A 27329-nucleotide genomic window follows, 5' to 3' on the forward strand; every position below is an offset into this window, starting at 1 on the left:
TGTTTAAGTTTGCCAGTGTGTGAGCACATGCGGGCCTGTGCGCTCCACTTTCTTTACTGAGACTAGGTTCCTGACTGAATCTGGTGCTCACCCAGCCAGCTTGCCCTGGGAGATCCCGTGTCTCTACCTCCCAACCACTAGGATTACAAGGCGAGAGTGTTGGGGGCGGGGGAGTGGGGTGGCTGCCACACCCACCCATCTTTTACACGTGCCCTTTACACTCTGGTTCTCATCCTTGCACACCAAGTGCTTCATCCACTCAGCCAGCTCGCCAGCCCAGGATTACTTTTTATTTTGGTGGGTAAGCAGAACCATCAATACTCCTCCCGCCAAAGAGCCCATTATTGCTGCAGAACTGACTGTGAGCTTACCTCAACCTGAATGCAATCACAAAGGCTTGAGAGTGATTTTTAAAAGAAACAAAACAGGGAGGGGCTGGAGAGATGGTTCAGAGCACTGACTGCTCTTCCAGAGGACCCGAGTTCAATTCCCAGCACCCACCTGTAGCTCACAACCATCTGTAATGAGATCCGATGCCCTCTTCTGTCCTGCAGTCAGCCATGCAGATAGAGCACTCATAAACATAAATAAACCTTAAAGAAGAAAACAAACCCCTCCAACACCCCCCATTACTACCCAGGACATGCCTTACTCAGGTCACCCTGCTTTTACAACTGTGTTCGGGGGCTGGAGAGATGGCTCAGAGGTGAAGAGCACTGGCTGCTCTTCCAGAGGTCCTGAGTTCAGTTCCCAGCAACCACATGGTGGCTCCCAACCATCTGTAATGAGATCTGGTGCCCTCTTCTGGCCTGCAGTCATACATGCAGTATACATAATAAATAAATAAATTAAAAAAAAAAAAACAACTGTGTTCAAACACGTGGATGTCCATCTTAGCATTTTCAGTGTGCAATGCAGCAGTGTGGACCATACACACCCCACTTCGAGGCAGATTCTACATCCTCCTCTTGCAAAGCCGAAGCACCGTGTGCCCATGCAACACCCCCTCCGACCCCCACCTCCTGGCAACCATCTTTCCACTTCCTGTTTCTAAGAGACTGGCTATTAAGGAAGTGGGTTGTACACTATTGGTCTTTTCTTTCTGTGTGTGTGTGTGTGTGTGTGTGTGTGTGTGTGTGTGTGTGTAGGGGGGCGGGGGAGAGACTGGTTTCTTTCACTTAGCCTAATAATCCTCAAAGCTCATTTAACCCAGGCGGTGGTGGTGCACGCCTTGAATCCCAGCACTCGGGAGGCAGAGGCAGGTGGATCTCTGTGAGTTTGAGGTCAGCCTGGTCTGCAGAGTGAGTTCCAAGACAGCCAGAGCAACACAGAGAAACCCTGTCTCGAAACAAACCAAACCAAAAATGCTCATTTAAATGACAACCTAATGGAACTGGGGAGCGAGCTCAGTAGGTACAGTGCTTACAAGCACGAGGACTTGATTTCCAGTCCCAGAACCCCTTACAAAAACAAAGAAACCAACCAGGCATGGTGCTGTGTGCTTATAACCCTAACACATGGGAGGTAGAGACAGGCGGATTCCTGGGGCCTGCTGGCCAGTCACTACTTGGTGAGTTTCAGGACTGCGAAAGATTTTGTCTCAAAAAAAAAAAAAAAAATAGTGGGTAGTGCCTGAAGAACCCCATCTGAGGTTCTCCTCCAGCCCCAACACACATGTGCACACATACCGGCACACACATGTTCATAGTCACACAAATGTACTGTAGAAGAATGTCTCCTTCTTTAGGCTGAATAACGTTCCATTGTGCGTATACTGTACTGTATTCCATCTATGAATATTTTTATTGCTTCTGTGTCTCGGCTACTGGAAGGAACAATCACACATTATATTAATATATAAGTCATCTTTGAAAATGCTTACTTAAAGCAATACTTATTCTTAAAAAGCGAGAGCATATCAAGTAATTAGCACTGGGAGGAAATGAGGCTCCTTCCGTTTCCTGTCTTCCCTTTCTCCCCTTTCCTGCCCCTCTCTCCTCGTCCGCTGTAGCCTTTATCCTTTCACCCCCTCTCTTCCTCGCTCATCTTTCTCGTCTCTCCCCACACCCCAAGTCATCGCTTACTGTTTACCGTCTCTCCCCCGGAACAAGGTGGGGCTCCCTTACAGTTCTCCCTGCCTCCCTCATACTCAGAACAGTCACTCTAGTGTGGATTCTGAACATTTCCAAAAGCTTCTGTGAGGTCCCCAGTGCTGGGGGTGGCGGGGGGCGGGGGGGGGGGGGGGGGGGAGACATTACTGCAGACCACGTGACATCTGCAGGGATGTAACATCTTGGGAATGGGGCCTAGTGGAAGGAAGTCCTGTCTTCTTTGGGAGTGTGTTCTTGAAATGGAATTGGGGGTCCCCAGTGTCTTTCTCTCTTTACCTCTTGGCTACTGTGACGTGAACAGGCCTCCCCCACGTTGATCCTGCCACAGTGTAGTGTGGCATCATACATCTACAATAGTCCCTGAGCAAAAATAAATGAGTCCTCCTTAAAAGTTGATCTTCTCAAGTACTTTGACGAGTGCGTGCGTGCGTGCCTGCGTGCCTGCGTGCTCGGAGAGCCGATGACAGCTCCCTCCCTATAATGTCTAGACAAGTCACATGAGCACAGCTGTGAGACCCTTCTCCTCACTGTTGCTTAGATACCAGAGATTTACTTCAACGAGCCAGAAGAGTTGCTGTGGGTCCTCAAAGAGCTGGAGGAACAGAATCTCACCTTGGTCCAATATTCCCAAGATGTGGATGAGAATCTCGAAGATGTCAACAAGAGAGAAAAATGTATACAGGACAAGATGTGAGTACATTTCTCCTGTTCAACAGTTACTAACCAGAGGCCACATCCGACTCGCTTTGGAATGTCTCTTCTCATGGTTTAGGCCAGAGCTTTAATCAAAAATGAGTTACATGATGGGCATAAAAAAAAGGGTCGAATTTGCATTTGTACAGAGTAGGCTGGTTTTCGTTTAATTTTCTTCCTGTTCCCTCTGACTTGCTGAGACGACACCCATTGCCTTCGTTCTGTCCAGGACAGCCGTCAGCCGGCTAGCTGTCACTACCTAGATTGAGTGGTAATAAATGCAATTTTCCTTGCCTGTGAATCTCAGCACAATGACGTTCTGTGATCGAGTACCATGTCATTTTATGTGTGCGGCGGCATCGCAGGCCTAGTATAGAGGAGACTAGATGACTCACAGAGTCCCCTACCCTAAGATGACAGTTTTGAGAAAGAGCTTCAGATTATAGAGTTTAAATAAAGCTTGGTATCTATTTGTTTGCAAAATGTGTAGAATTGTTCAGCAGAGTTTTCTGGATCAGAAGATGGCAAACTTTTTAAGAAATAGGTCAAACTACATTTAACTTCAGAACCAATTAATTTGCCCAGAAGGCAAGAACCCAAAAACTAATCAGTGCTCCCCAGCAATCCCATTGTGCCCTCGATCCTGACCCATGCGGTGTGTGGAGCCACACTCCTCCAGACAAGGTAGGCATGTTTGGGAGGGAAAGGGATCTATGTCCAAACCTTTGGAAAAATTTTTTTTAAGATTTATTTATTCATAAGGTGAGTGCTCTATCTGCACGTACACCTTTATACCAGAAGAGGGCATCAGATCCCATTACAGATGGTTGTGAGCCACCATGTGGGTGCTGGGAATTGAACCCGGGTCCTCTGGAAGAGCAGTCAGCACTCTTAACCACTGAGCCATCTCTCCAGCCCATGCTCTGGAGGATTTTTACCAGAATCTCAAGACAAACTAGTCAGGCGTCTCCATTTTCCCTGAAGCTGAGGCCATTCTGATGATCCTGCCAGCTCTGGGGACACGCACATGCTGGAGATGGCACAGCGTGGGGTCCTGATGCCGCACACTGCTGATTTCCGTTTGGGTCTTGAGAAGAACCACAGTAGCAGAGAAAGGGAAGAAACTGTCTTCTGATGGAAGGCAAAGCCTGCATTCAAGCATGTATTTGCTTAGTTGCAACTTGAGTGTAGACCTGAGGAAATGACTCGGGATAAAACAGTCACTGAACAAGTCCCTGAGCAAGCATGCGGGACTTGAGTTCGAATCCCATAACCTGCCTACAGCCAGATGTCGTAGCGCACTTCTGTAATACCAGTGCTCCTAAGGCAAGATGGAGGCAGAGACAAGAGACTCCCCAGAAGCCCAGGGGCCAGACGGCCTGGCATTGGCTTCAGTGAACAACAAAAGAGAAACCCTGGGCCACTGAGATGCTTCAGTGGGTAAAGATGCTGCCTGCCAAGCCTGAGTTCAATCCCCGGACTCCACACGGTAGCAGGGGAGAGCCGAGTCCTTCACGTTATCTCTGCTTTACATATATTCCATAGCATTCATCCCCACCCGACTAAAACAAACAAACAAACATTTTTTTTTTTTAAAGGAAGAGGGCCTGTCTCAAACAAGGTGAAAAGTAAAGATCAACATTTGAGGTTGACCTCTGGACCTCCATGCAAACACAGGCTCCCACTCCTACATGCATGGTAACACAGACCCAACTCACACGATTCTCTCTCTCTCTCTCTCCTTCCCTCCTTCCCTCCCTTTTTCTTATGTATGGGCTCATACACGCGCACACACACACACACACACACACACACACACACACACACACAAGTACACGCGCGCGCACACACACACACACACACACACACACACACGAGTACATGCGCACACACACACACACACACACACACACACACACACACACACACACACACACACTATGAGCTGTGTGCACTTGCTGGGTGCCAGGTGCTGACTTACGCCCAGCAAGGACTGGGTCCCTCAACCTTGAGCTGCAATCCAAGGTCCCCTCCTTTTGCCACAGAAACAACAACATTGAGTTCCTGATGGAACACAAGCAGATGCTTAAGGCGAACTGTGAGCGGGAGGAGGAAAAGGCAGCGGAACTGGAGCTGAGGTCCAGGCTCTTCAGTTTTGGAGAATTCAATTCGGAGGCTCAGGTACATTCTTGACCTGTGGTGACTTTCTCTCCTGGTAATTAGGCCTCCCTGGGTGCTGAGCACTTAACAGGGGGAGCTAAGGCAATCCACAAACGGTTGACAGGAATTGAAAACCAGCTTGGAATTTTGCCAGTTTGAGAGAGTCAATTCCCTAGATAGGAACCATTTATATTGACGTGAAATGTTCACGTGAAATGTTGCTGTAGTTATTTCAAACTGCATTTCTCTGTCTGTGGATGGTGCCAATTCAAGAGACAGTAACACAGTGAACACACACACTTAACACGGAATGGACAATCTGCCCTGAGTCTAGACAATGTGTCAACTTCTATGGCCCCAACAGACTGACTCATTTCCCAGCACTGTGACACATCCGAATACCCTTGTCTGTTGACAAGCCCATCTCTCCCAGCTGGATGCAAGCCCCTCCACACAGGGACTAGTCTGTTAATGAGCTCAGGGGTCCCCAGAGTGTTAGCGCTCAATAAATGTCTGTTGAATGAATGAACAGGGTAGTTTTCAGATCCACAAGAAACTTCAACTACCATTGGTTTCTTGGAAAGACCTCAAATGACGTAAGGAGCCAAAGCTGCTGTGTGGGGCTAACATTACATATACGATTGTGAATCTTGACTTTTTAGACAGAGGTAGATTTGTGGAGCGGGCTGCATTAGAAGACAGGCAGCCATCCACCCCTACCTACATTACTCAAAGCAAAAGTTGTTTATGGCTGCTAGGCACATGCATGGCCTAAGGCATGACAGCATGATGTCTTAGAGCTATGGCAGGAAGTGTTTTGATTCTAACTTTAGTCAACCATGTGGTACGATACACACAAAATCTACCTCCTAACCATTCGAGTGTGCAACTCAATGGCATTAAGGACATTCACGGAGCATAACTGTGACCACAGTCTATTTCCGAAGTAGACTTTCCATCACTTAAGCGTAAGCTTTAATATCTTGACCATTTTTTGAATGTCCGGTTTGGTGGTGTTAAATACATGCACACTGTTCTGCAACCGCTCTCAAGAATGCCTCTCAGATTGTACAAGAAAGGCTGCTTACCCATAAACACACATTCCCCATCCCTTTCCCTCCCACGTGCGCTTTTTGTCTCTGAATGTGACTCTTCTGGGTATCTTGCGTAAGTGGATATGTACAACACGTGTCCTTCGTCTAGAGCTCGTATTGCAAAGCATGATGTTCTCCGTATTCATCCACACTGTGGCACGTATCAGAACTTTGCCCTTTTTAAAGCTAAGTAATATTCCATCCTGTGGACCATACTTTGTTTACTCATTCATCTACTGATGGACATGGGTTGTTTCTAACCTTCAACTCTTAAATAATTCTGAAGCTGACTGCCCTGTAAAGTAAGAGATAAATTATTTGTAATATTTAACAGTACCCACACCTCAACAAAACCCCTCTAATCTCAGTGTAGGGAACTATAATTATATATATATATATATATATATATATATATATATATATAAATCTTCAATACTTTTAAACATTGAATCAACTAAGAGAAGGGAGGATCTAGTTGTGAAAGGCCCAGGGCTCAACGCCCAGATGGTAGGAGAACTAAGAACTGGTTTGAAAATTCCTTCTTAAGATGATCCACGACATAACAGTCACAAGAATAAAACAGGCACCCATGCAGAATTTGCAGGCACGCTCCAGAGCTAGTAACTCGTGGTCTTCCAAAAATATGAAGTATGGGATATGGGAGAAGGGGAAAACAACGGGAAAGTTAAGGGAAGTGGGTTTGTTTGTTTGTTTGTTTGTTTGCTTTTGAGAGACAGGGTCTCATATCTAAAGTTGGCCTCAAACTATGTAGCCGAGGACGGCCTTGGGTTTCTCCTCCTCCACTTCCCTCGTGAGGCTGGAATTACAAGCATATGCCACTCTACTGTTCCAGGCAGTTCTTGGGTACCTCTCATGCATGCTAGACAAGCACTGGACCAAAGCTGTACCCCCTAGACCCTCGAATGATTCCTCAAACCTTAAAATATACAAAACATAATCCTTTATGACTAAAGATCCATTCCTAATTTTACCCCCCTCCCCCCAGATTTATTGAGGACAATGTGGCACACCTGATTTTGGTATCCATAATTAGGGACTTCAAACCTGTAACTATAAAATGATTTTTTTTGTTTTGTTTTTCGAAACAGGGTTTCTCTGTGTAGCTTTGGAGCCTGTCCTGGAACTCACTCCGTAACCCAGGCTGGCCTGGAACTCACAGAGATCCACCTGCCTCTGCCTCTGCCTCCTGAGTGCTGGGATTAAAGGCATGCATGTTTGCGGGGTTCACCCACATGGTTTTCAGTAGCAGCGGGTTGGTTTAGTGGCCTCGGGATGGAATGTTTGCTGAATGTGGTCATCTCTAGTTTTATGTGCATGCGCCAGGAGCTCACAAAGTTGAGTTGGGAGGTGTAGAGACATGGATTAGAAGTATGGACTCCTTGGAAGGAACACACGATGCCATCCAGACAGCTCTTGAGTTTGAAACACTGCTCTGGTCCCATCAGGGCCTGTTTACTGTTGACAGGCACCTTATGTTATCCAGGTACTGTCTTTGATCCTTCTCTCTGCCCACTGCCTCCCCACCCCCCCACCCCCACTCCACTCACTGAGATCCGCCTGCCTCTGCCTTAAGTGCTGGGATTAGAAGTGTGTGCCACCACTGTCCAGTAATGGAGTCCCGTCACATCCCCCCCCCCCCCCCCCACACACACACACAGGGTTTCTCTGTGTAGCTTTGACTGTCCTGGAACTCGACTCTGTGGATCAGGCTGGCCTTGAACTCACAATCTGCCTGCCTCTGCCTCCAGAGCGTGGCTGCCCAGCCCTGATCTGTCTTTTAAAGCATTTAGGGAAAATAGGCTCTGGGTTCTCTCCCCAGCACTAAATAATGACATTTAAAGGACTTTTTTTTTTTTTTTTTTTGATTTTTCGAGACAGGGTTTCTCTGTGTAGCTTTGTGCCTTTCCTGGAACTCACTTGGTAGTCCAGGCTGGCCTCGAACTCACAGAGATCCGCCTGGCTTTGCCTCCCGAGTGCTGGGATATAAAGGCGGTGCGCCACCACCCGCCCCGGCGACATTTAAAAGACTTTTTACTGTTAACACTGTAGAGTGGAATTTTGTATTGACTGACAGTAAGCCCCCATATAGTGATGGACTGTTTTCTGCTCTTTCTTCTTGAGCTCAGGAAAAGCTGATAGACTCCCTTAGTTAAAAAGATTAACCAAGTATACAGAGTCTGCATCGGAGATGCTGAGGTCGGCAGCCTGAATGCAGTTCAAAAACTGGTCAAAGTCGAGTCTCGCCTGGTGGAACTGAGTGACCTCATTGAGTCTGTCCCCAAGGAAAACGTGGAAGCAATTGAAAGGATCAAACAGAAGGAACGCCGGCAAAAGTACTGTGACAGTCTCCTCTGTCTCGTCAATGGCTTAAGTGGCCTACTGTGTGTAAACCCCGCCCACTGTTAGCAATCTCTATTCGGCAAGCATTGTTGCCGTCGGGGGTGCAGTCAAGGGTCAGCCCATCCATCCCTGCCCTTCCCAGAGGATACTCTTGGGAAACGAGTGTGTTAGTGTTACAGTAGGTAATGAGCACTCCGTACCAAAAGAGCTGGGAAAATAATTTACCAGGGACGAATGACCCAATTAGGATGGCCGTGGGGAAGCTGTCTCAAGTCACATGGACATCACTCAAGGGCTGTCATGTGTAGGAACAGCACTATGGTGAAGGTTCTAGCATTAGAAGACCACAGGGTCACCTGGTGTCTGAAGGAATGGCTTGAGGTTCAGAGCTATACAGTGAGAGGTTTCCCCTGTGACAACACTTGGCTGGCACTCACACCTCCACTCATTTCTTCCCAGACAGCCTTACAGGACTAAAACCTCACCCTGACGGACTTCTACAAGTTCGAGATTTGCCTAGGCATTTTGTTTGGAACTATTATCACTCTAACATGGTTGCTGCTATCACATGGCACGTGGGGAGTGCTGAATTATGAGTCATAATGTGCATGTTCTAGCCAAGGGAAACACACGGAGAGGCAGATGAACTCTGGCTCCAGGTGTGACAGGTGTGGGCATGGAGCCTGCCTGCTTGCCCTTTTAGCTACAACTACTGTGACCTACAGCAGGGAACGTCTGCCTAGTCTTTCTTTTTTTTTTTTTTTTTTTAAGCAGAAGCTGTGATACTTACTTCCTAGGGTTGATGTATCAAACAATCAAGGGAAAAGCACTGAGCACGTCTGACACAGACTAGCCATGACTACCGTTACTGTATTACTGCTGCAGAGGGTTATTTATCAGTTCTCATGTAAAAATGAAGGCTCTTACAGAAGATAAAGCAGACTTAATCTAAGTGGAGGATGACTCCTCCCAGATGACCTCAGTTTTTTATAGTAGCAGTCTGGAGAGTGCACTTACAACTTATTTTCAGCAGTAATATGCACACAGTTCCAGTTTTCAGAAGGCCTTTTCCTCCATGGTTTAGATCGTAGTTCTCGGCCTTTCTATTGCTGGCCCTTTATATGGTTCATCATACTGTGGTGACCTCCAACCACAAAACCATTTCCATTCTTAACTCCCTAACTGTAATTTTGTTAGTTATGAATTGTAATGTAAATAATCTGATAAGCAGGCTGTCTGATGGGACCCCTGTGGAAGGGTCGTCTGACCCCCAGGTTGAGAACCACTGCACCAGGGTGATGTGCACACTTTCCTTAAAGAAACTCGAAAGGCAGGCCAGGGAGGTGGCTGGAAGCTAAAGTGGCTGTGGTATACAGTGCTTTGGTGGGACGGAGAGAGGAAGACGTGGCCTTGCTTCTGACCACACGGGGAAGAAGCACTTCTCCAAGATGGTGAAATGCAATGTCTTCCCGTTGCCAGAATACTCTAGGAATCTTACACTTGGGTGGTTCCTTACCAAACAATACAAATGTGGATGCTTTACTTTCACAAGCTACAGAATCTCTGATAAGGTCCTCCTTGCCGACAACAGGTTGCGTGAAGAGAAGGTGAAGGAAAAGCAAAGGTACCAGGAGGAGCGGCTCAAAGCCGCTCTGGAACGAGCGGTGGCACAACCCAAGAAGAAGGTTGGTTTGGGGCCAGAACAGGCCCCTGGTCCAGTCGCGCATGAGAACTGTCCGGCCTGAAAGGCCGTGTCCCTTCTGAGGCACACTGGGGATTCAGATCTCACGATCAACACAACATGGTCGTTCCCTCACCCATACACCAGTTATAAAAATTCACCTGGAATTGCCAAACAGAAAACAAAGGGAAGGTGCCCTCTAAAGAAGGGAGAGGTTTCCTTAACCCTCCTAATGCACACACTCCCAAGACTCCACAACACTGATGTTTAAATGGTTTTCTCAAAATCGGCTCAACAAAGCACCCCTGGCAGCCATGGAGGAAGCCCACCTGAGGAACACAACATTAGTGTTCAGCACAGTGCTTTCTTAGTCCTGTGAGCTACCTGCTCCTTCTGTAAACCACTCCACTGACCACAAAAGCCAAGTGCTGTCTTCTGTATTCCATGGGTGCTCAAATTGCCATGCATGTTGGACATCTACAAGGTTATATCCATCTCCTGTAACTTTTACTATTTCAAACCATTTTATTCATGTAAAAATTCAAGTTAATATTGGTATTATACATACTGCAATAGAAAAGTTATGCCAAAGAGAATTATCTTGTTTTTCCTGTTTCAGCTGGGAAGACGACTGGTCTACCGTTCGAAACCTCCATCTGCTAGCAAACAGGAGCTCCTTTTAGTCAGTGATACAAGAACAAAGTCACTGGAGGAAGAGTATTTCTTTAGCTGAACAGGAGCATGGAGAAATTTAACTAGCAAACGTTCTATGTGAACGTTGGCGTTCAGTGATGCAATACTGTCCTAACAAATTCCAGGAAGGCAGACCTTTCTCCTGAAGTTTGTAGTAGGAATGGCAACTGTTTTCTTCTGCTAGAACTATTACTCACTAGTATCATTCCATTGTATTTTAAGATGTCCCCTTTGGATACACACATCCAAAGTCAATTCATTGATATAATTACACGAAGCATGACTTAGAGCAGAATGGCCTCCCTCAAAGCATGAGAATTTTAATCATATTTCTAAAGCAATAAGGAAGTTCATGGCTATGAATATACATTTTAACAATGTACTCTTCTTAGAACTGGACAGGTTTAAAAAGTACCAACTGTAGACTATGGTCTCAGATCATGAGACTGGTTATTTCACGTTAAGCTCGGAAAACCTTCCAGAAAACTTCATTCAGTGAACAAACCATACACCTTCAGTCTCAGAGTCAGTTTGTATTACGTTCTATCTCCATAATATTCAATTTTCATGTTTTGACTTAGCTACAATATGTTATTTAGTCTATGTTGATATAGAAATAATTTATTAATACAATATATATAAATACTAAGAAAATGTTTAACTTTATGCATGTTAGAAGTGGTTTGGAAACCTTAACAGCTACTTTTAAAAGGTCTCAGTTAATAAAATTACAATGGCTGAAACTCACCCTCAGAAAAATTCTAAAGCATAAACTTCTTTATTCTTCATAGAAAAAAATGAAAACAGTAAGTTTATAAAAGTCACCTTAAATGAAACTGGGTGGTTTTTAAAGCATCACTAGTTCTATGAATTATCCATCCACTGTTTCAACATTTGTGTTTTGCTTATGAATGTCTGCATATAAATAGTTCACAAGTCAAGTTGAAAAAAAACCCAAATTTTTATTGTATAGAAATACACATATATATATAAAAAAAAACCCGAAGATGCTATTCTCTCATTTCCCCATCTTCTTCTTCTTCTTCAACACCTCTGATGTAAAGGACATTATTACACCTGTAAACAGAAAAAGTGGTCCATTTTCAGGTTCACTCCAACATGCATGATCATCACCGCTCCGTTTTCAGACTGGAACTAAACCTACAGCTCCACCCTCCTCTGTTGGTGCTACCCAGGTGTTTAAAAGTACACGGCATGTTTTTACCACTGTCATCACACCTCTACAACCTATCAGAATATAGGTGGTTGTTCACACTGGAAAACGAATACAACAGAAATCCTTAGCAGCTAGACTCAACTAAAATCCAAATCCAAGGTCCGTAACCCAGGACACTGAAACAGGTTACAGCTAAGGGCCAGGAAATGTAATCAATAGTACAAAAACCTTGATGAACTGAAATCTCCCAACGAATTTAGTAATTTCAAAGGCTTCTGAAGTCTACATGTTGAGTACTGTTAAATCTTTTGCCTCTTTTTTTCTTTAGTCCTTCAGTTTGGGGATTACTTTAATTTATTTAAGCAGACTGTTTCTGAGGTTCACCAGTAACACCTCACACACAAATGCGCTTATTACCTTATTAGAACTTCACCCAGATGTCCAGACAATGCACCATCTATATATTCTTCTGTATTTGCAAGCTTTAGATAAAAAAGAAAAATGTTAGTATGATTGCACAAGAAAACAGGGTAGCATCCCTACTCCTGGTGAGAGCACATTAACTGAGACCATTTGACACCAACTCAGATTGTATCTGTAATTAGTAAGTAGAAGATTAGCTTTCTATTACTCTTGTATCTCTGGATCTTCTGTATTAAGACATGCATGGTACAAAACTAATATATAATAAAGCTTATTTCAAAGTCGTTAAGCCTTCTAGATGTTATTTCTAGCTGATATCAAAGTGGCTCAAAAGAAAGCTTCCAATTTATGAGTTATAAATTTTCAATTTTCTGAAAATTCAATTCCAAATAACCAGACATTAACTTTCTCAGAGCAAAACATTATGAACCATATTAAGTTATTCAAATGGGCACACAAAAGTTATGGATAAAATATATTAACCAACAACCAAACTAAAGAAATAAGATTTTGAAAATTTCATGTACTCCACAGGGGGGAAAAAAATCAAGAATGATCTGTAGAATTATTTTAGTGAACTCTATTCTAATTTTAAATTAAAAACGTTTAGTCATTCTTATAATTAAAAAAAAAAAAAAAAAAAAAAAAACAGCTGTGCGGTGGTGGCGCACGCCTTTAATCTCAGCACTCAGGAGGCAGAGGCAGGCGATCTCTGTGAGTTCGAGGCCAGCCCGGGCTACAAAGTGAGTTCCAGGAAAGGCGCAAAGCTACACAGAGAAAACCTGTCTTGAAAAAAAAAAATAAATAAAACAAACAAAAAAACCAAAAACCCACCACCAACACCAGATGGAGTCACCAAAGGCAGAATAAGAGGACTCCTTCTTCCTATGCAGGTCGTGGACAAGGAAAGAAAACAGGGACATGTGGCATAAGGCATTTAAACCTGCTGGGTGCTTCTTCTCTAGAGGAAAACAAAACACCCAGATAACATGTCACCCAAAACATGTTTGTGAGACTATTCAGTTTGTAAATAATTGCTATCAGAAGGAATATATTAAGAGCAACTAATTTTAATTTATTATTTTCTGTGTATGAGTGTTTGTGCACCACGTGTGTGTCTGGCCTGGTGCCTATGAAGGTCTAAAGAACATGTTGGACCCTCTCAGTTACAGAGGGTTGTGAGCCACCATGAGGTGCTAGGATTTGAACCCTGATTCTCTGGAAGAGCAACCAGTGCTCTTAACCACTGAGCTATCTCTCCAGCAAGAATAACTAATTTTATAAGTATTTTTGGCATGTGCCCCAACCCTTAACTGACTTCTAAATTTCCTACAATAATGCCCCAAAGCTTCCTATTGTGTATTAAATCCACAGCCCTCACTACTGCTGAAAAGGTTCTACTCTGGCTTTCTGGACCCTGAACACACCAAGCATGCCCTGTGAAAAGAAAATTTGTATCTGCTCTTCTTTCCACCTGAGATGACTTTCCACTAGATGATCGTAGTCTCTTCAGAGAAGCTGGACTCTCCTGTTTACTACCACACACTCTATCCCCCTGCACTTGCTTTACCGCCATACTGTGGATCACACCTAATTATCGAAGTGTGTTACATTACCATCTCCCACCACTGAAACAAGTTCAAGCTTAAGGACTCTGTTTTGCTCACTGTTATAACCACAGTAGCAAACAGATAATAAGTTCTGGCTAACTGAAGCAACTCAGAAACTGGGCTCACTCAGAGACACATTTTGTAACTTGGGGAAGCTACATTAACTGGAAAACCCAGTATTAGGTGGTTTGTTTTTTTCAACAGGGTCTCAAGTAGTCTCAGCTGGCTTCCAATTCTCCATGTAGTTGAGGATGATGCTTAATTCTGATCCTCCACCTCTGTCAACAAATTGGTGCTGGGGTGGAACAAAACTTACTTTGAAATCATACATTCTGTGGTTTTTCAGTGTATTCATAAAATTAAACTTTCATCACTAATTCCACACAGTATTTTTCACCATGATTTTCTATAGCCTTTGTGAATGACTCTTTTCAAGAATTTTCTAGAACAAAACCACCCATATTCTTGTTAGCTGGATTTCTGGTTAAGCTATCCACACAAGTAACCTTTAAAACTGGGCAGAAATTACACCTAAACCACCACACACAAAAAAAATAATAAACAGGCAAAGATGCCAGACATGGTAGCACAAGCTTTTAATCTCAACACATGGGAGGCAGAGACAGGCATATCTCTATGAGTTCGAGACCAGCCCAGTCTACACAGCAAGTTTCAAGCTAGCCAGGGCTACACAATGAGACTTTGTCTTAAAAACTACAATAAAATAAAATAAAAAAATACATATAAAAGTAGGCAAAGGATGTGAATACACATTTCTCCAGACCATAAGCACATGGCTAATAACATAAATAAAATGTACTCAACGTCATCAGGAAAATGCAAATCAAAAGGATACACCACATCTAATCCAAGAGAATATTTTATACATAAAAGAGAAACGTCATAGAAAACAAGTGTCAGTGCATATGTGGGAAGGAACTCAAACCATGCAGCTCTTCTGTAAAACAGTATGACAGCTACTCACAAACACTAAACGTGGGACCAGCACTCCCACTCCTGTGTGGATACTCAACAGTTAAAAGCAGACTTGAAAAAAGTGCTTGTTTGGGACTGACGAGTTGGCTCAGAGGTTAAGAACATTTGCTTTTCTTCCAGAGGACCTGGGTTCAATTCCTAGCACCCACATGGTGGTTCACAACATCTCTAACTCCTGTTCTAGGGTGTCCAGTGCCCTCTTCTTTGGGCACTAGGTACACACATGGTGTACATACATACATGTTGGTAAAACATCCATACACATAAAAATAGAAATGAGTGGACAGGCTGAGAATGGAGCTCAGTGGCAGATGGTTTGTGCAGCACGTACAAATCCCTGAGTTTGGTCTCCAGTACTTAAAGAACTGATGTGACATACCCATACAACAGCATGTTACTCAGTCCTGATAAGCAATAAATTCCAACATTTTATAACACCAATGAATCCTGAATGAATAATCACCCCAGAAAAAGGACAAAATACCTGTCTGAAGGCATTCATGGGGGGGTGGTTCCAGGGCCTCTCAGAGAGCCAAGGATGTTTAAGCTCTTTGTTTCAAATAGCTGAGTATTTGCGTATAACCTAATGCCCTTCACAAAATTTCTAGATTGCTCATAACCCAGTTCGGTTTATTACATAAATAGCTGTTATAATGTATTGCTTATGGGGTTAATAAAGTCTGTATATCTTGAGCAGATAGAAGTTTTCTCCTAAGTATTTTGATCTGAAGTTAGCTGAATCTGTACTACACCCCACTTACATGAGGAACAGAGAAGGGACAAGCTCAGAGATAGACAGCACTTACCAGGAACTAACTACATTAGAGGAGGCAGGTGACAGGGAATTTTTTTATTGGGTACAGAGTTCCACTTGTGAACGATGAAAACGTTCTGGGAATGAATAATGGTGATGGCCACACAGCAACTGAATGTACTAATGCGCTGAATTATAGAGCTAAATGCTGAACTAGACACGTTTTGGGATATCCTTCATTACAAAGAAAAAGACTGGCTGAATCATTTACAGAAACTAAGGCCCAGTCAATTATCAGTTCCTTTGTTTCTTCAGTCTGTTCTATGGAAAAATGCTTTCACTCAATACTGTGTCTTTAAAGTTCATTAAAGCAATTTAAAAATCTCCCTTTAAAAAAAAATCTTTGAAGAAGGAAGTGCTGGGAAGTTTTGATTTCTGTAATAAACTAGCTTTCCCCTTGTGGTATTAGAAACCAAATGACAAAGCTCTTCTTTCTTTGACTGCCATAGTAAGGTCGATGACGGGGTTCTGGTTTAATACTGGGTTAGTACCACTAAGTCCACCATAGTGTCAATCTCCTCCCTGGAGTATTTGGATGCGTAGATCCAAATTTAATCCCGAATTCAATTTAACTGTGTATGTTCTTATCAGTCACAGTAAAACTCTGAGGAGTAAGGTGAAGCAACAGAAACCCAGTTTACAGCTCCTGTAACACCTTAGCTCGCCCACCCCTCCTCGGCTCACCTGCATGTTCATGTAGCCGTCCACAGAGACCAGGTAGCCCTTGTACTCCATCCCCCACTTGAGTTTCACCATCACTGGCTTTCCAGTCAGTCCATTGAGAAAAGGTTTGGGATTGAGGGGTAAACTCTGCACAGAAAAACAAAAGCAGTATTCAATCATTTTTGCTTAGCTCGGCTTCTCCCACCCACCGCTCTACTAAAACATCAATCAGCGGGGCGTTGGCGGCGCACGCCTTTAATCCCAGTACTCGGGAGGCAGAGCCAGGTGGATCTCTGTGAGTTCAAAGCCAGCCTGGGCTACCAAGTGAGTTCTAGGAAAGGCACGAAGCTACACAGAGAAACCCTGTCTCAAAACAAAACAAAACAAAACAAAACAAAAATCAATCAAGATTTCATGGTGTCCAGTCAGGGCAAACTCTGATTCCCTGGCACTTTACAATTTGTTGGAGAGTGTCAGACGCTTTTAAGTACCCATTTAGTCAACTTCACATCCAACTCACTGAAACAAAACATAAATCATGCAATTAAATACTGAAGACCAGGTGGGGCTGGGACAAGAGCACTGGTCCAGTTAGTGGGCATGAGGCCACTGGTTCTATCCCAAGCACTGCTGAACAACAAAAACCCTGAACACCCACATCACTACCCACTAGTCGAGCTCTAAAGAAACCAAGGTAATGGTCTGAGGTGATCTCTGCAGACATAAGCAATTCACTATCATCGGTGAGTGCCAAATGTAGAAGGCAGGTCACATCTGGCAGGCTTTCACTGTGGGAGGCGGGGCTGGGTCTCCATTTTTTATCAGGAGTAGTGCCTCTTAATGCAACCGCAAAAACAATGTTCCCTTTAAATTCAGGACCAACACTCCCAAATCTATGCATCCATCATTCCAAAGAAAACAAGAAACTTGGCTACTAAGTCTAAGATGAGGTGATCTTAGAGGATGTAAGGTCTAAATCAGTGGCCAATTCCCACTGTCTGTAACTTATCATCCACAAAGCAACTACTATTTTTAAGGCATCTGTCAAGTCATGTAATATCCTGGGTTAAAAATGCTCCAATGGTCTCCCCCACTGCACTTAAAGTAGACAGACCCGGAAATCGAACCCAGGTCTTCCGCAAGAGTCAACACTCCAGCACGTGTCAGCATGACAGTATTAATAAAGTCTTATTTCAAAACCACTATTCCTGCAAGCGGCTGTTAATTCCTGTAAATTTCAACTGATCAACCTACTTTCTAGTTAGAGTTCATTTCGTGAAACCCTCTCCCCACTGCTCTTTCTGTCACTTAAGATTTCTGGTTAAATGCCACCTTTCGGGGACGGCTGCTCCTCCTGCACAGCGCTCTAACTTCCAACGCGCCTCTCAGAGCATCCCTGTCAGCTTCCTGCTTAGCAATCGCCCCCTACCTGCGGTCGCTTATTTCTTATTATCACTGAACTGCTGCCTACACCCCCCCCCCCATCTGAGAAAAAAAAAATGCAGGTTCTGCATTAGCCGTTTGCACCCCATATCCCTGGCGCCTAAGAACAAACGTCTTCAGGGAACGAAAGGGGGAGCCTGGACCTCCTGTCCCAGAGGACAATGAGCGGGGGGGTTGTCAACCTCACGGCATGCAGCAAGCGCACGGTGGAGTGTGCTGAGCAGAAAGGGAAAACTCGCTTCAGTTAACCCCTTCCCTGCTCCCAGCCCCCCCAACCCCCCCCAAAAAAGGCTCCGAGTCAAACAAAACGGGACAAGGCGGCAGGGGAGCTCGGGGAGGGGAAAAGGCTCCGAGCGCGCGCTGCAGGGCCTCCCCCTCCTCCCGCCACCCCCATCCCCGCCCCGAGCCGAGCCGAGCCGAGCCGAGCCGAGCCGAGCCGAGCCGAGCCGAGCCGAGCCGAGCCGAGCCGAGCCGAGCCGAGCCGAGCCGAGCCGAGCCGAGCCGAGCCGAGCCGAGCCGAGCCGGGAGAAGGAGCGAGCGGCCGGCCGCGCGGCCGCCCATGTGGATGAATGGAAGGCGAGCACGCCCCCGCGAGGCCGCCCGCCCTCCCGCCCTCCCGCCCCGCCCCGCTCATCCTCCTTACCATCGCGAACACCCGCGAGCGCTGCAACCCCACTAGCCGCCGACTCCGCCGCTGCTACCGACCCCTCGTAACCGGAACCGCCGCCGCCGCCGCCGTCCCGAACCGCTCGCTCAACGCGGAGAGAAATGGCCGCCAAAGAAGGAAAAAAAAAAAAAAAAGGAGGCGTCACCTTTCAACCTCCCGCCTCGATCTCTCGGCTTCTGCGATTGGACCCCAAAGACGCGCTTGCTGATTGGAGGAGATGGCGGGCGCTGTCTCCTGGCAACCAAAGGTTAAAGGCGCGCGTTTGCGTCCAATCACTGCGCGAGGTCTGAAGTGGGCGGGGCGGGGCGGTCCGGGTTTCGCTGCTTCGCTGCAAGGATTGTTTTCTCTGCTTCTCCCTGGCCGGCGGACGTGGTTTCTTTAGCAATTGCTGGTTTAAGGTGTCCTTCAGCTGGGAGAACGAGTTCGGGTTCTGGAGGTCCCTGCTCATCCTCCCACAGATCCAGCACTTGGGGAGCGCCTCTGGCATGGTCCCCTTTGGCGCCACGGTACTCTATTTTAGAATGCCCACTCGACCAACGGGGGGTCAGTACAGAAGTTGAGTCCCGGTCATGTTGGGTCTGGGATACTGTGTGGTGGCCTCTGTCGTTCTGATTTCTAAGCATACCCAGAACCGGAGGCCTGCTTACATGCGTTTGTAAATAAGGATGTAGGGAATTGACCTATCGAGGGTTCATCTCTCTGATGGAAAGAGATCGATCAGAATCCCACTTAATTTTCCTGTAATCTCAATGTTTCAGATATCGGTTCTCTTGTGATATGAAACCCGTGTAAGAAGAGTACTTTTTTTTTCTTTATCGGGAGACCTAGCCCTATATGAACCTGAAGATTGTTTTGCATGGATTCCTGAGTAACTCAAGATTTCAGACTGGCCTAGACCTAAAGACTGTCAATTATATTATTAAAGTATGCTGACAACGTGCTGGAGTGTTGGCTCTTTTGTGGAAAGCACTTCTTGCTCTTGCAGAAGACCTGAGTTCGATTTCCAGTACCCACATGGTGATTCACAACCATCCAAAATTTCAGTTCCAGGGGATTCATCTCTCTCTTTTGACTTCTGTGGCCACCAGACACTCCTGAGGTACACATACCTACATGCAAAATAAGATTTTAAAAAATCTAAAAAATAAGAAAAAGTATGCTGATAATCTCAGAGATACATTTTGAGCAGAGAGCAATCTTAGCCCATGATTTTTGCATGGTAATAGAAGAATAATTACTGGTCCTGGCACTCAGTATGCTCTAATTATTAAGTCTGAATTGACAAATCCATAAATTTTATACCCAGAGCCCTGGATATACCTAGCCTGACTTCTAATTTAACTCTGGAAATACTGGGAATTAAACTCATAACAGATTCGTGTTAGTATTTTTCTCATTGTATTAAGCTATGTGCTATAATCTACAAAGGACTTAGAGTGCCTTGTAAAATACACAGGAGAAATAAGTAATGAAAGCAAAGACAGACTGCATATTTGTTTCCAAGCTTTATGGGGAAAACTGAAGTTACAAGATTGGGGGAGGGGGGTGCCAGTTACAAGACTCAAATTTTCTGCAATGCTTGCTTCTACAAGTCCAGTCACCCAGAAAAAGCAATTATTTCAGTTCCTCTGAGCTGAAATTCTTCAGGATCTGAGCCCCAAGATCGTAAAGCAGTGGTTCTCAACCTGTGGGTCACGACCCCTCTGGAGTGGAATGACCCTTTCACAGGTGTCGCCTAAGACCATCGGAAAACACAGCTGTTTACATTATGATTCATAACAGTAGCAAAATGACAGTTATGAAGTAGCAACGAAATAATTTTACGGTTGTGGGGATCACCGCGACATAAGGAGCTGTATTGAAGGGTGGCAGCGTTAGGTAGGTTGAGAACCACTGCTCTAAGGAAACATTTAAATGAGAACACTCTATTGGCAGGCGGAATCCCAGGGTGGTGAATGAGGCAGAAAGATAAGGGAGAGGAAGGAGACAGGCTTGTGAGCCTGTCCATGCTTCTTCACTGAGACAAAACTAGTTGCTTAGTCATATGGACTCATATCTACGTGGGCTTGGTGGAAATACGAGCTGGAGAACATCAGAGAGAGAGAGATTAGGGGGATTTGCCTGCCAGTCAGTCCCCACCTGTCTCTTAGTGCCCTGTGGAGAGTCCCCACCTCCTTACTAAGGTAGAGATGAGAAAACCAGATCCCCGGCCTTACAGTTAACAGGAGTGTGGATGTAGCAGAAGAAGCCTCTGGTGCCAGTTTCCGGTGGAGGAACCTGAGACCCCACTGAGTAAGTAGCTAGTCACACCAGAGGCAGCAGCTGTCCCCGTTGTAACCAAGACCTAGGAGACAGATGAACCCGAGAAGATCTGGGTTGACGTGTAAGCGGTGTGTCTATGCGAAGGTTATAGAAAAAGCAGTGTGTGAGGGGGCAGCAGGTGGCACTAGAAACATGGCTGTAAGCTACTTAATAGGCTGTGTGGCTGTTGTCGAGGCTTCCCACCGCTGGGACAAAATCCTTACAAACACAGGGAAAGGTGGATTTGGGCTCACAGCTCGCAGGGTCTCTGTCCACAGCCAGCTTTCCCATCACTTTAGGCCTGTAGTAAGGCAGAACGTCACAGTGCCAAGAGTGTATGGTGAAAGACGCTGCTGACCGGGTGTCAGCCATGAAACGGATAAAGGTGTTAGGAACAACATACACTTTTCAAAGGCATGTCACCAAGGATCTGCTTCCTGTCACTGGGCCCCTGGACCTGCATGATCACCAATGCCACCTCAGGAAGCAGCTTCTCACATTGGACCATCCTCTTATTCGGACCCTGCCCCTCTTGCTCAAGCGTTGGGATCTCACACTGGGCTGGGCTGCTGCCTGTGCGCCTACTCAGCTGAGAATTCATCAGCGGCTAATCTGTTGGTAAGGTGAGCACCCTGGTAATCCAATCACTTCTCAATGGTACCACCAGCTGGGTGTGTGTGTGTGTGTGTGTGTGTGTGTGTGTGTGTGTGTGTGTGTTAGTACTAATTCGAGCCAGCTGTGTGTTTGAAGTGTGACTCATGGTGGTTTTGACTTGCATGTCCCTAATGACTAATGCTGGTAGGCATCTCTTCTCATGTTTGTTGGCCATCGATAAATGGTTCTTTGAAGAAATACTTAAAGTCTTGCTTACATTGTTGTATGTTGTATCTTTGGAACCCTTAAAGATATTGGCAAATAAACTAAAAATTAAGCCAAGTGGCGGCGGGGTGGCGGCGGCGGCAGCGGCGGCGCACGCCTTTAATCCTGGCAATCAGAAGGCAGTGGCAGGCAGATCTCTTTGAGTTCGAGGCCAGCCTGGTCTACAGAGCGAGATCTAGATGCTACATGGTGAAACCCTGTCTCAAAAGAATTTTAAAAAAACTCTCAAAATTAAAAAGTCATTTCACGGGGCTGGAGAGATGACTCAGAGGTTAAGATCACTGGCTGTTCTTCCAGAGGTCCTAAGTTCAATTCCCAGCACCCACATGGTGGCTCACAACCATCTGTAATGAGATCTGGTGCCCTCTTCTGGCCCACAAGGATACATGCAGACAGAACACTGTATACATAATAAATAAATAAATCTTTAAAAAAAAAAGTCATTTCACTTTTCATGGTCTCATTTTCTTCACTTACACAGTGAAAGGTTTAGATTAGACCGTGGTTTTCAATCTCATTGCTATTATTTTGGACCAAATAATTACTTATTTGTGTGTGTGTGTGTGTGTGTGTGTGTGTGTGTGTGTGTGTGTGTGTTATGTGTATAAGGATATATGTATGTGTGGGTATAGTGCACACACATGGAGACAAGAAGAGGTTATTTGGGAATCTACTTTCACTCTCCTGTAAGGTGAATTGCTAGACAGTCTTATTAATAAAAACCTGCAGCCAGATATGGGGGTGAAAACTTGAGAGAGATCAGAGGAACAGGACAAGCCACAGACAACCTCACCTCACCGACACCTCAGTCTCCAAAGAGACCTACTTCCTGTATACCCACGCCTATATGCCTTTCCGCTCTGCATCTCACTTCCTCTCTCCGCCCAGCTACATCACTTCCTCTTCCTGCCCAGCTCTGTCACTTCCTGTCTGTCTGTACAGACCTCCAGACCTTTATGGTTAACTAGTGTTGGAATTTAAGGTGTGTGCCACTACACCTACCTCTGTTCCCAGTGTGGGTTGAATTCACAGAGATCCAGACAGATCTCTGCCTCTCCAGTGATAGGATTAAAGGCGTGTGTTACCATTGCCTGACCTCTATGTTTACTATAGTGGCTCGCTTTTTCCTCTGGTCCTCAGATAAACTTTATTGGGTTGCACAAAGGAATAGGTTGCAGCTATTCCCTTGAGATGGAGTCTCTCACTGAGCTTGGAGCTAGACCAGGGGCCATCAAATTCCTGTGGGCCTGCAGTCTCCACAGCCTGAGCTTACAGGCATGCGCAGTCATACTTGCTTTTTACATGGATGCTGGAGCTTTGTGGGGAGCCATCCCAGTCCCTCCCTGATGATTCTTATTGTGGCTTTGTCTTGGGCACTGATTAGCAGCGTTCCCAATCTCTCTCCAGCAGATGCTGGTAGCAACTTCTTTCCCTCTTGCAAAAAATTAAAATGCCAGATGTTCCCTAGGGGATTCACTTGTCCCTGCTTGCAAACCACTGGAAACTATTTATAAACAAAGATCCCGGGCCTGAATCACTTTGCTGGTAGTATTGCAGCTTTGAACTATTTTCATTTATTAAGCAAAAAGCTGGCACAATGTGCGTTTATTTTAATAGAGATTGTGTAACTCCCGATGCATCTCTGATTTTTGTTTGTTTTTTTGTTTTGTTTTTTCCGAGACAGGGTTTCTCTGTGTAGCTTTGGAGTCTATCCTGGAACTCGCTTTGTAGACCAGGCTGGCCTCGAACTCACAGAGATCCGCCTGCCTCTGTCTCCCAAGTGCTGGGATTTAAGGCACTCTGCTTTTTGTTAGAATAAAATCGACTCAAAATAGAAATACTGGTTGATTATCATGGGTCTGGTCAGAAGTTTTGAGCAGCATTTAGATGATTTATAAAAGTGGGAGAACAAATTATCAAATTATTTTTATTTTGTAAGTTACAGATTTGGTTTAGGAAGACTGTAGCTTATACAAACATTTGGGCATAAAGAGATCCAGAACCACTTAGCTGAAATGCCGACTTTGAACTCGGTTGGGTTCTTTGCCTTGTTTCCACAGGGTGGCAGTACTGAGTCTGGAGCAAAATAACACTTGGCTATTGGGAAGGCAATCAATCATCCAACTGAGAACTCGCCCCGCACTTGAAACACCGCACAACACAACACAATACGCCTTACAAGTTTTCCCACGGTCCCCCGTACCACCGTCTCCCTACCTCAAATGTCTCCAATGAATACTGTTTAAAAACACCTTTGTATTCTAGTTCTCCATCCATCACCCGTGGTCAGAGTTATCTCGCACCTCCCCGACTGCAAAACAAAATGAGGGTCCGGACCTGTGTCGGGATATTGATGCTTAGCAGCCTCGACTGGCCACCCATTAGCAGCAGCCGGAAATGAGTGGTCCATTCTGTCCCACAGACCACAAGTCTGCCCTTGCACCGTGAGCTGTCTTTTCTTTCTTTTTTTCAAAGACAATTTATTGAAATCATCCCCTCCCCTTTTTTTCCCCCTGGAGCTGAGGACTGAACCCAGCGCCTTGTGCTTGCTAGGCAAGTGCTCTACCACTGAGCTAAATCCCCACCCCACGAGCTGTCTTTTCACACTTCCATGACTTACACATAATAGTGTATCAAGCGATCCCTTTCTTGCCCGTCTTTCTTTGCCTGGAGAATTCTTCCCATTTTACCTCCGTATTTCACTCTAATGAGCCTCCCCAGCTCTGGGATCACAAACGTGAGTCGCCATGCCTAGCATTTGTACATGGGTTCTGGAGAACAAACTCAGGTCTTCATGTCTGTGAGGCCAGCACTTTACCTGAGCTCCCTACCCCCCTCCCACCCCACCCCTACCCCGCTGGACATTTTTCTATCTGAACTGGCATGGATTCTCAGTCTTTAGTCCTTCACTACACAATCACTATCTTATTTTAGCACTAGACTCCTTTTCAGAGAAGATTTTGTTGGTGAACGCATTTGTAGCTAGCACTAACCATTCCCCAACACATAGCAGAATATTCCCCACCCCTACCCCGGCTCTCCTCTCTACATAGTACAAAGACCAGGATGGCATCAGATTCTTGCCTCAGCCTTCCAGGTACTAGGATTACACTCTCCATGGTGTGGTAATATTTTAATGGTTGGATAATAGTTGTTATTAGGATTACACCTTATTGTTGGACATTTAGGTTGTATCTTGATTTATCACTTTCAGTACCAGTCTGGAAATACTAAATATACCAGTGTATACATTTCCTATTCATCAGTCCATTTCTGTGTGAGTCTTTCAGAAACATGGATATCTCTGTTCTATTAGAGGTGGCTGCATGTTATGGTTAAATATAGGATCCCAGAGTGGGCGTGACTCTGGGCTTTCTGACTGAGCTGACTTAAAGATAAGCTAACATGGTCTATGGTGGACTTGTCTGCCTGTAGATTACTGCCTGGTTTGTGTGGCCTTCCGCTCAGTTGGGTGGTGGTTAACATTACATGTTACCAATATGGAGTGGAAGGATAAACATGTAAAAAATAAACAAACAAAAACAATAACTAGGCTCAGCTCTGGTCTAGATTATTCTATAGACATGCTAAAGAGTAGAATTTATAAGTGGAAAAAGCAAATCCTCCACCATCTTAACACGGCTCTCCTTGCAGTCCAGGAGCTTGAGAACAGACGCTGCCTTTGCTGGACACCAAGATCTCTTGCTTTGTTGTTCTCTGAGATCTCTGTTCCAGTGGAAGCCCCACCTCTCTGTCCAGACCCTGCCCCTCAGAAAGTCCTGCCAAACATGGCTCCTCCCCCATAGATGCTCAAGACCCCTCCCACAGGATATTTAAACTGCACCCTAGAAAACAGACAGGTTGTTTTTTAGTCTCTCGTCCTTGTCTCCTCTCTGGGGGGCTGGAGAATAACCTGGGAACGCTTTACGCATTAAACTGGGGCTTTTTCTAATTTGGTTTGATTTGGTCTGATTTGGATTGCTGTGTTAGCTGAGATGCTTATTGGGATGCAAAAACTTTTCAATCTCCATGATGTTTTCAGAGGACAGTGACTCTTTTGTTTTGGCCTTTACCTATAATAAATGAAACACCTGTCCATCCCCTATCCCTTAGAAGGAACATTCATAGAAGTGACATTATTTTGATTTTAAAAATCATATGAAATTCATAATAATGTTCCAAGTATATAACCTAAAATCTTTATTTGTTCTGAGGCATTTAAGAATAAGATGTGGCCCGGGAGGTGGTGGTGCACGACTTTAATCCCAGCACTCAGTAGGCAGAGCCAGCTGGATCTCTGTGAGTTCAAGGCCAACCTGGTCTACAGAGCACTAAAACTATACAGAGAAGCCCTGTATTGAAAAACTAGAAGAAAAAAAAAAAAAGACTGGTATCTTCACTGTGCCCTTCCTGTGTTTGAATTGTGTCCCAATTGTCCGCAGTCTGTGATCCAAGAATATGTCACACAAGTTTTAGCCTAGTAATGTGAGGATGGAGTAGATGCTACAGTATAGGATTGTGTGAGTGTGCTCTATGTTTACACATAATACTTATGAATATCTATGCCCATAGTTCTTTCTCCATACAATGATCCACCATAGAGTATCATACCTTAATTCTCTTGCACATACAGCCATCCTCGCTTACACATGAAACTTCTCACCGAAGACTGCATCCATAGAAGGGGCTAGCCAGTGACTCTCTCCCTGAGAGGTGGCAGAAACACATTCATTCTCCAGATTAGCATGTTTACTACAGTATGCCTGTCATCCCAACTCTAGAGAAACAGAAACAGGAAGATCACACTGTGAAGGCAATACAGACTCCATCTTAGGGTAGGGCCACCATCTTAGACCACCTGCTGTATTCAGTTCCAGAAAGGACCTCAGGAATGTGCCATGACAACTCAAACAGATACACGGCAGTATGCTCCTGTAGACATTCTGTCTATGGTTTATGGCCCTTAAGATATCCAGATAATGTCGGGCGGGGGTGCACGCCTTTAATCCCAGCACTTGGGAGGCAGAGGCAGGTAGATCTCTGTGAGTTTGAGGCCAGCCTGGGCTACAGAGTGAGTTCCAGGAAAGGCGCAAAGCTACACAGAGAAATCCTGTCTCAAAAAACAAAAAAACAAACAAACAAAAAACAAAAAAAAAAACCCACAAAAAACAAAAAACATTGAAAGATATCCAGATAATCTTGCTGAGTAGCCCAAATAATCCTGCTCAGCAAGTTGTGATTCCTCGCCAAAAGTTCAACCCAATAGTTTCAAATGTGGTTTCATGCCAAAAGTCTAGACTGATAGTTTCAAAAAATCACCTTGCCTCATATCCCTTCTACCCAATCCTGAGATACCTAAGCATGTAATTCCCGGCTTGCGGTTTTTCACTATAAAAACTCTCTACCCCTGGGCCCACTGCTGTTGCCACATTTCCCTCCATCTGCCTGGTGGTGGCCCAGGTTCGAACCCGACAATAAAAGGACCCTTATGTGCTTGCATTGAAACCAGCTCCTTCGTGGTCTCTGGGGGTTTCGAGAAATGGGTACAACACACACGTTTGAG

At 45.0% G+C, this 27329-nt stretch overlaps 2 protein-coding genes and 1 long non-coding RNA gene across 5 annotated transcripts in view; 2 read left to right on the top strand and 1 right to left on the bottom strand.

Moving 5' to 3' along the window:
* The window catches only part of Ccdc38 (coiled-coil domain containing 38), a 49009-nt gene extending 37389 nt beyond the window's left edge, over positions 1-11620 (top strand). The window contains 6 exon segments of the mRNA XM_052753856.1: positions 2650-2801; positions 4850-4985; positions 8206-8229; positions 8231-8412; positions 10011-10104; positions 10720-11620. Of these exon segments, the coding sequence (XP_052609816.1) occupies positions 2650-2801; positions 4850-4985; positions 8206-8229; positions 8231-8412; positions 10011-10104; positions 10720-10833 (702 nt within the window). The 3' untranslated portion in view covers positions 10834-11620.
* Positions 11621-11735: 115 nt separating this feature from the next.
* Snrpf (small nuclear ribonucleoprotein polypeptide F) lies at positions 11736-18697 on the bottom strand. 2 transcript variants are annotated; one of them, XM_052753132.1, is made up of 4 exons: positions 18563-18697; positions 16498-16623; positions 12388-12452; positions 11736-11870 (listed from the first exon to the last, which is right to left on the bottom strand). In XM_052753132.1, the coding sequence occupies exons 1-4, from the start codon at positions 18563-18565 to the stop codon at positions 11804-11806; spliced, it is 261 nt and encodes an 86-aa protein (XP_052609092.1). In that variant the 5' UTR covers positions 18566-18697; the 3' UTR covers positions 11736-11803. The 2 variants fall into 2 exon arrangements, with proteins under 2 accessions (XP_052609092.1, XP_052609091.1); XM_052753131.1 differs by lacking the exon at positions 18563-18697 and adding an exon at positions 17147-18240.
* A 20-nt stretch (positions 18698-18717) lies between these two features.
* On the top strand, positions 18718-19526 carry LOC128119687 (uncharacterized). Of its 2 annotated transcripts, none has more exons than XR_008221629.1 (2): positions 18718-18833; positions 19345-19526. It is a non-coding gene; the product is annotated as an uncharacterized LOC128119687 (long non-coding RNA). The 2 variants fall into 2 exon arrangements; XR_008221630.1 differs by lacking the exon at positions 18718-18833 and adding an exon at positions 18862-19092.
* Positions 19527-27329: the final 7803 nt, after the last annotated feature.

The sequence above is a fragment of the Peromyscus californicus genome, unplaced genomic scaffold (assembly GCF_007827085.1).
Source record: "Peromyscus californicus insignis strain IS unplaced genomic scaffold, ASM782708v3 Scaffold_24__1_contigs__length_46423439, whole genome shotgun sequence".
NCBI lineage: Eukaryota > Metazoa > Chordata > Mammalia > Rodentia > Cricetidae > Peromyscus > Peromyscus californicus.

Excerpts from the sequence above, each read along its gene's own strand:
- Snrpf (XM_052753131.1), bottom strand. The coding sequence starts at position 17,377 with ATGCATAGATTTGGGAGTGTTGGTCCTGAATTTAAAGGGAACATTGTT. Across the intron at positions 16,624-17,146 it reads GTTTCTTTAGAGCTCGACTA|AGTTTACCCCTCAATCCCAA; the intron begins GTGGGTAGTGAT and ends TTTTCTGTGCAG. Across the intron at positions 12,453-16,497 it reads ACGGCTACATGAACATGCAG|CTTGCAAATACAGAAGAATA; the intron begins GTGAGCCGAGGA and ends TTTTATCTAAAG.